This window comes from Meriones unguiculatus, chromosome 1 (assembly GCF_030254825.1).
Source record: "Meriones unguiculatus strain TT.TT164.6M chromosome 1, Bangor_MerUng_6.1, whole genome shotgun sequence".
NCBI lineage: Eukaryota > Metazoa > Chordata > Mammalia > Rodentia > Muridae > Meriones > Meriones unguiculatus.
The window spans coordinates 48,218,776-48,227,539 of NC_083349.1; the positions used below are offsets into that span (position 1 = coordinate 48,218,776).

Genomic DNA, 8,764 nt, shown 5'->3' on the forward strand with positions numbered 1-8,764 from the left:
CTCTCTGTTCTTCCGAACATCTCTCCAATGTCTCCATTTGCTCGTGTGAAGTAAACCCGACGCAGTGAAGTTGGTTCCCGCTGGAGAATATCATATTCACTCTTTCAGTGCTATTCCAGCTGGGTGTTGTGGTGCTTTCCTTTAGTCCCAGCACTCTACAGGCAGAGGCAGGTGGAACTCTATGAGTTCCAGGCTAGCCTGGTCTACATATGAGTGCCAGGAGAGCTAACAAGGACGACATAGAAAGAACCTGTCTCAAAAAACAGAAACGGAACAAAACCACCAATGTTGTTCTACACAACTAAGCCCACAAACTGTGTCTCCTCAGAACACATTTTCATCGTACATACTCGTTTGTTTTAAGCAATATGCTAATTCTTTGCATCGCTAAAAAGAAAAAAAAATGTTCCATAAAAGGAGGGAATCTGAATTTCTTTCATAAGATTTCCTCTGCCTCCTCCAGGATATGCTGTCCACAGTGCCACCGCCCCCGTGTCAGCAGCCCAGCTCAAACAAGCAGTGACACTCGGACAAGACTTAGCAGCATATACTGCATATGAGGTCTACCCTACTTTTGCAGTGACCACCCGAGGAGATGCGTATGGAGCCTTCTGAAGATCCCTTTCCTTTAAGAATAAGCCTTACAGAACGCTCTGTAGAAGCCCCAAACCTCCAACCAGATCCCTTGTGATCATTAGTCACACCCTCCCCAAAGCCAAGCCTTTCCTGAGTCTGACTGCCTGACCTACTTCATTGTACCACTCATGAAATGTGAATCTTATTCCTCAACAAAACCAAACATTAAGGAGCCTTATGCTTAACGGAAATCTGGAGAACATCAATTGACAGCAAAAGTTGCTCTTCCAAGGATCCTGAGTGTCTCAGGAAGGGGATAAAACCCTGACAAATTGGTGTAAGCTCTCTTAGTACCGAGAGCTGTGGCTGGGCAGAGCTGGGCAGAGCTGGGCAGTCAGTAGCAAGGCACAGGCAGTAAAATTCCTTTCTCAGTCACCGGCTCACAGCCACTTCATCACTCAGAGAATCAAGAGACCAGAGGAAATCAGGAGGCTTTGTAAGAGTCCTTCAGCATCACCTACAGTGTGGGGTGTGATCCCAGGCTGAGCTCATGAAAACTGTCTGAAATGTTATAGATTCCATTACCACTTTAAGTCTGAAACCCCCCTCTTATCCATCTGTCATAGATCAGCATCTTCCTGTTCCTGCAGTCTCTGGGGACTGGAAATCAATACACTGTGTTTCAGATATGCTTGAGACAAATCCAAACCCTGTATTCATTTAACCCATTAAGCCACTGTTTTTCTTCAGAATTTCTATCCTACCCAAAGATTCCCGAATCACAGAAACCACGCGAGCACTGAGTCCTGGGGTGAAAAATGACTTTTTCTTGTCTGGAAATTCTGCCTTGCCCATGCTAATTTGCCTTCACCTCAGACTCATTTTGCTGATCTCAAACACAGTAAATCAGATGTACATAAAATCAGATGTACATAAAATCACTATGATGTTTTCATACTCAGAAAATTGGCCCAAAACTCATTTCCAAAAAAAAAAAAAAAAAAAAGTGAACATGTTTTGCCTTTTTCTCACTGTGTAGCTCAGGCTGGCCTCAAATTTGTAATCCTCCTGCTCCTACTACCCCTGTGCTGGTGTTGACATACAACACCACCCCTACCTCAAAGTAGTTATGTTAACTTGAAGCTACCTTAGAATTTTCTACCCAGTTCATGTTAATCACCGAAAATCATTGCCTTTCCTTTCTTTATGTTTTGATTTTCTTTCACGTGTTCTTTTTTATTTTATTTTATATGTTTTATCATGGTTAAGTCTTTTTATAGGGAAACTATTCCAGGAAAGCCTTACACCATCATGGTTGCCCAGAAACTAAACCTTCAGAGTTCAGTAAAAGTGTTATTTGCCAAAATGCTCCTGAGAATTTAGAACCTCTCATGGTCACTAGGGAAGGGAGACTACATCCAGAAATGGAGGTCAAAAGGATGTGATGCTCTCATTCAAATTAGGTGTGTTCAAAACAGAGTCAAAAGTCTGGTACTGAATACAGTCCCTACTCCAGCCTTATTTGTGACTTAGGAGACAAAGCACTAGAATTTCCATTTAAAGAAAAAGAAAATACTTGGCTCTTGTGAAAGTCTGTACACCTTAAGCAAAAACACACAGAGAGGTGCAGAAAATATTGTCAGCTCTTTAATGGAATTCTGGAATCTAAAATCAGGTGCAATTCCAATCAAAGTCAGGGACAGGTCAATCATAGTTGAGTGCTTCATAACCCTCAGGTTTTACCCTGATTCCAGCAGGATATCTAATGCCGAAAAACCTCCAGCTGACACTCTGGAAGGCTCGGGATTTTCTGGCCTTCTTTCTCAAGTTGTTGTGTTCCTGTGCAAAGGAACTCCCAAGCTTGGCATCACATCCAAAACACCTGGAGAACTTTCAACACGCTAAGGCCAAGGTCGCCTGTCAATTACGTCAGAGAGTCTTGGCGTGGAAGCCTGTTGTCAATGTTTCCTGATGATTCCTGGGTGATTTGAATATGCAGCTTGGTGTGGGGATTGTTAGAGTCTTTGTAGATCCACTCTTCCTCTTTCGTTCTTCCCTTTTCAATTCAACTTTAGCTAAATACAAAATTTATATACATTGTCTTTGTTAAAATAAATAATCATAGCGTTGTCATTATAGCCATCTCACACACTCTGAGTCTGAATAAATTCATATTGGCTTCAAACTAATTCTTAAGCCAAACTCTAAAAAAAGGGAAAAAAAATTGAATGTCCCTTAAAGTAATTCTAATATTCAAATTTACACTTACCACACATCTGTTTTTATTCTCAGAGAGAGAGAGTAACTACATTGATATACAAATATCCTCTAGGCAGGCAAATTTCTCCTCAGCCTGAAAAAGCATTCAAAATTCTACCTGCAAAGGTTTTGCATTCCTTTAAAATCTTCAAAAGTAAATAGCAAGGGCATGCAACATGTTTTCTCAAGATAGAAGAGAAACTCAAATGCAGTGGAAAAGGAAAAGACGGTGCTTAATACAGATAACACCATCATCATTCCTTAAAAAGATTAACAGCATAATTCCAAACACTACCAAAAAGAATGCAAGTGTCAAGAAAGTTACCAGTGGGACAACACACGCTTGCTTACTTTTGAGGGAAAACACAACTGTTCATGACATCTGCCTCCCTGGGGCTGATCTGTACACTACTAAGCGGATGGATAGAGTAGCAGCTTCTTCTTCTTCTTCTTCTTCTTCTTCTTCTTCTTCTTCTTCTTCTTCTTCTTCTTCTTCTTCTTCTCCTTCTTCTAGAGGGGTGGTGCTGAAATTTTGCTCTGTTTCAGTAATATATAGAGAAGAATTTAGATTCCATTATATCATATTCATAGACAATGTCGGAGTGTTGCTACCATGACAGGCCAAGTTTTGGTGTAATGAGTTGAAATCTAGGGAGAAAATGAGTTGTCATTTGGGGTGGAGGTGTTGTTCTTGTGGTTTAGTTGGTTTTGTCTGTTTGCTTGGTTTTGTTTTTTTTTTTTTGTTTTTTTTTCCTTTTTTAACATTTTCAAGACAGACTCGCTCTATGCTTCTCAGGCTGACCTCAGACTCTTCATCCTCCTCTCTTCTTCTCAAGTGCTGGGATCTCAGGCTTGTACAAGCATATGTGCCTCAAAAATAAGATTTAAAAAGATCAAGTGTCAAACCCAAGGTTAGTTTTGCATAATGCTTATATTGTAGATTTAGGAAATTAGCACTATCACTCTCCAGCCTTCCAAATCCTAATCCATTTCCCTGGTGTTTGTTTGTTTGTTTGTTTGTTTGTTTTAACATGCATGCTTCTTAGGTCTTCATAGAAAAACTTAAAATCATCAGGGCAGCCATGAGATACTGACAAAATACCATGAGCAATCATTTATACTCATCTAGCAAATTAGAATTTGATTTCTAAAGTCTGGCAATTACTAGTATGTTGATAAAAATCATCTTGATGTTACTTGGAATTGAGGAAATGGAACCAGGTGAGACTGGGTCTCCTTTTTCTTACCTATTAACTGCTGTCCTTTCTCAAAGGGCTGCTCTTCAATTCCACAACCTAGGTAAATCAAGAAGAGCACCTCCAACTGCAGCAAACAAAACTTCTCCTAGATGATGAGGGTGTGTCCAGCAGCCAACAGTATCCTGCCAAACAGCACTCAAAGTGGTGTAGGCAAGCTACCTCATAGAACAAAATAGTGGCATCTAAAACTACCTGACAAGGAGGATCATGAGTCAAATACATAAAATTAGTTTTTGTTTCATTTTAAAGGTTTTTAAGTTATTTTAGTCACGTAGAATAGCAAAAATGTTGTAGCAATAATTTTCAAATTACATTTATTTTCAGAACATTTTACATGACTCTTAGAATTCTGTCTTGGTCAACTGAGCCATGCCTGAAATCCATGTTAGCAAGGAGATGCACCAGGCTGTCATTTGTGGAGTAAGGACCAAAAATAAATAAACAAAGTTAATATGTAGGAGTATAACTTCTTAATTCAGAAGAAGTTGATGAAGTTTCTTAATGTTGAACAGCTCAGCCCTACACAAGATTTCTTAGACACAATGTACAAGGAAAAGCAGTGGGGGCATGGCATGCTTAATAATCATGGTTGTGGTTATGGCCATTTATTTGAATACATGCAAAAGTTTAGGGAGGGGCATACTAAAAATTAACCTAGAAACTTGGCATATTCCTTATCTTATGAATACGCTTTTATGTATTTTATAGATACACATTATATACATATATATACATACTGTTAGAGATAAAATTTAAACTTAAAATACAGAGCGATAAGAATTTTGTCATAAGTATTTGAAAAGAACGTTTTGGTGTTATGCCCTGACTTTTCACTTAGCTCGGGCAGCAGAAAGAAATGAGACAGCACACATTGCGGTTTGACACGGCACCATCGCCATGGCTTTTAAACAGTTCTGGAACCCAGTGATGAAGCCTCCCTCATTCCAGTGGTGTCCTGGAAACATCCTGGATTAAACTCTGACATAAGCCTAAGAAATGTAATGTGCCTGCCAGGCCTTAAATTTGTATGTGCCAATAGAGCAAAGTGAGTAGAGTTGTCATGAGCTATTAGGAAAATGATGCTTTTCCTAACTCTTTCCTTGTAAAGTAAAACATTACATTTTTATTAAAGAAAAATCACAAAGCATTCTATAAACCCCCATGTCCAATATTTTGCTGGATTTCTCTTTAAACGTTTAGACCAAAGAACAGTGCTGCGATTCACATCTCGAGCACACAGAAGCATTTACGGCAAACTGTAAATTTGTGTTCCAGTTCACCTCAATTTTGTAGTAACTTTTTAAATGAATTCATAACTAATCTAAAAGAGGAAAACATTAGAAAGCAGAAGGCTTCATTTCTTCAAATGTGTCTGGAGTAAAATCTGGACCACTACAGAGCCTCCCCCAACAGGCATGTCTCGGTTTTGAGAGCGAAACCAAAAGGAAGAACACGGTTGGCTCTCTTTTCTCTCACGCTTGTTGAACGGAAAGGGAGATAATCGAGGAACAGCCCCATAGAAGCTGAACAGAGGCAAGATGGAAGATGCTCACCCTCTTCCTTCACTCAAGCTAGTGATACCTCCGACTAGAAAGAATTTCTCGTGTGTTTCCATTCTGCCCTTTCCCTTCTGCTTCACGGAAGCCCCCAAACACAATGCCCTTCGCATGTCCCTTCACCGTCCCTGTTGTTCTTCACCTCCCTCGCCCAGGCTCTTCACAGTCAAGGCTTTCGTCGCTGCTTAATGGAAAGTAGCATCAGGGGGTTATGTTCCTTTTCAGGAAATTCTTGCCTATTGCTTGCTGTCTTTACTAATGCTGAAATTTCTGCTAGCTGCATTGATTCACAGCTATTGTACTGACCTGTTCATTCAAGATGGAATGCGTTTTCGTCTGCTGTGTTCTTTGCTTACTATGTGCCCACTGTTACTCCAGAAACAGGGGATACAAACACACATATTTCTGTTCCTCTCTGCAATAGACGCACAATCCGGGGATCCCTTCCAAAGCTGAACATAACTGGATAAGCTAGAAGCTTTTGTCACTCGGTCAGAATCCCTAAAATAAAACAACTCCATCCTAACCCTTCTGTTTCCAGCACTGCCACCCAACATGAGCAATGATTGTTTTAAAAGTCAAATGAATTTCAAGTATTTCTTCCCAGGAAAATACCAAGAACTATGCAAATACAGAAAATAAAGGTTTAGTTACTCGAAAGCTTTAACGGACATAAGGAATGTGACTTAAGGTGTGGAGTTCACAACAGGGCTTATTTACTTGAAAACATTTTGCTCATTAAGTATTTCTGTTTGTTAACTCTGCCTGTTATTCAAAACAGGGACCTTAGCCATATCTCCATATCTTGGCCATAAGTGATTCGCGGGTGCAGTTATTGTATCTTTCACAATATACAATTCTATTTTGAAATGTCCTGTTTTCTATTATAGTTCCTAAGATATTAGGGGGTTCAAACTGCAAGTGTTTGTTTAAGTCAATCATTATTTTCTTGCTTTAACTGTTTGATCACGGTATTTTTAGCGCTATTCTCTCCTAGAAATTTCTTTTCTTAACCAATTTTTGTGAGTACAGTCAGATATTACTGTCTTTTATCTTTTATCTTTTAATGAAAAGAAAGATTTAAGCAAACTGTACTTCTAGGTCCAAGGTGTTAACACCCTTGCTTCTTTTCTTTTTATTGTTATTTATATGGATTTACCTAAAGTACCCCAAAAAAAAACATATATATATAGATACATATATATATAAACAGTATTAAAGATTGTGCATAAGGCACTTATTTTTGTACTTTGAGTACATGTTTTATAGAGCTACATGATCTAACTATATATTAAGTAAAATTATATCATTCTCTTATTGGAAAAATGATTGTTGCTTTGGAAAATACAAATATACCAGTCATCTTAGAATCATAAATCAAATGAAATGAGAAATTATGCAATTTTGGGTATTTCGGGATGGTGATATTGTTTTAATTGAGTTTCACGGTTCCATAATAAAGTTTTAGAAATTATCAACATGCTTGCTAATGTTTTTTCTTTCCTGAAAACTAAGATTTTGGGCTTTTTTTTCAGTAAGCATCTGAATATGAATGGCACATAATTATGGCACATAATTGCAACTAGTTATTCTCAGTAGTTCCTGTTTATGTTACTTCCTTGTAGCACATCCTTCAGGAGTATATGGCATTTTCCAGTCAATAAGAAAGTGAATGAAATATGCAGAAACTAAAAATAAAGAGAAAGAGACCTCAAACAGGTTAGTGTGCTCTGAAGCCAATGTTTTCCCGGGGGCATCTGCTGCTCCTTAGTGAAAAGGAAAATTCATCAGTGAACTGTCCCCTGGGAATAAGTCCTGTTTGTTGATCCCTCAGATAAAAATGGTTCCTGTTGGGGAAGGGCTTAGTGAAGAATGTTTTGCTTTGTTGGGGGAGGGGAATGATTTTTTTTTTTTTTTTTTGGTTTTTGCTTGGGTTTTCTTTTGTTGTTGTTTTATAGTGTTTTATTTTTTAACAAATTAAAAAAAAAAAAGCCTGTTTAGGAAAAAAAGATGAAAAGCAAGAATTTGTGGCTGAACAATCATATGTGGACAGCAAAGCCTAAAATTTTTCCTATTATTACTGAGGAAATTGGGAACTCCTTTGGGGGCTTTTAGTCTCCTTAATAAAACAAATCCAGAAATGGACCCAGAAGGGGGCTCCATGATAACTGTGTTAGAGTTTGAGAGAAAATGACAGTGCAGGCAAGCTGTAAATCTTAGCAGATGCCGGGAGAAGGAAGACAGAGAAAAGGAAGCAAGAAAGTCATGTCTTTTGAGTTAGTCCAAGAAAATGGGCAAGTCATCGCTGAAGGTCAGTTTGCAGCCACATGGCAGAAGGAGAGGGGCCTTCAGAGAAAGAGTGCCAGGCGAAACATGCTTGGGATTTGGAGCAGAATGTGAAAGACAAGGAACTAGGAATGAGAAAGGAGAAAAGTTCCACTTACACACCAAGTTAATTCAGAAAACTGGACAGGCTCCATGGTGCTCCCTGACAGAAGCACTGACTAAAAGTGTCTGTACCCAGGGAGGAGCTTTGGGGAGGATATGAGCCCTAGCTCATCAGGGGGATGATTAGTCCTCCCCTTCTCTTATGGCTTCAGATGAACCAGTTTTCCTAGGGGTGGACTCCTGGTCATGTGATCAACAGACCCAGCAAGATTAAGCCTTTAAAGGGGGAAGGCGATAGTCTGGAATGCTTTGAGAAGCTGAGAATGCGAGGTCCCCCCTAGGCCAGAGGTAGAACCTGAATTCTATTCTTTCGACCAGACAGAAGTACTTTGTCCTAATGGGCCCCAACCAAATTCAGATACTGCCACCTTTTTATATCGTAATTTAAATCCTGAGGAAGGGGTTTCCTTCCTAATGCTATAAGAAGTTATATGCCAAAGTTATTCCCCCCTCCAAAAAAAAATGAGTCTTTCCTTAATGGCATTCAAAGGCTATAATGCCTGTCTGGCTTCTTAAACCCTTTCAAAAGCTGAGACCCTAAAACTGGGGGGGTAGACACAACTCATTTCAACCATGAAAATTCAGAGACCTGGGATAAAGCTGTTCACCAGAATGACTTTAGCATCAGTCATAGGCCCATGGACATGGTTTCCAGGCAAGGCTGGT

General features: G+C 39.3%; 1 protein-coding gene across 4 annotated transcripts in view; it reads left to right on the forward strand.

Annotated features, from left to right (window-relative positions):
* A1cf (APOBEC1 complementation factor) overlaps positions 1–7,128 on the forward strand; it is a 79,848-nt gene extending 72,720 nt beyond the window's left edge. For all 4 annotated transcript variants that reach the window (XM_021650072.2, XM_060388353.1, XM_060388344.1 and 1 more), the window contains one exon: positions 464–7,128. In XM_021650072.2, coding sequence (XP_021505747.1) covers positions 464–615 — 152 coding nt within the window. In that variant the 3' untranslated portion in view covers positions 616–7,128. The remainder of the gene's footprint in view (positions 1–463) is intronic.
* Positions 7,129–8,764: the final 1,636 nt, after the last annotated feature.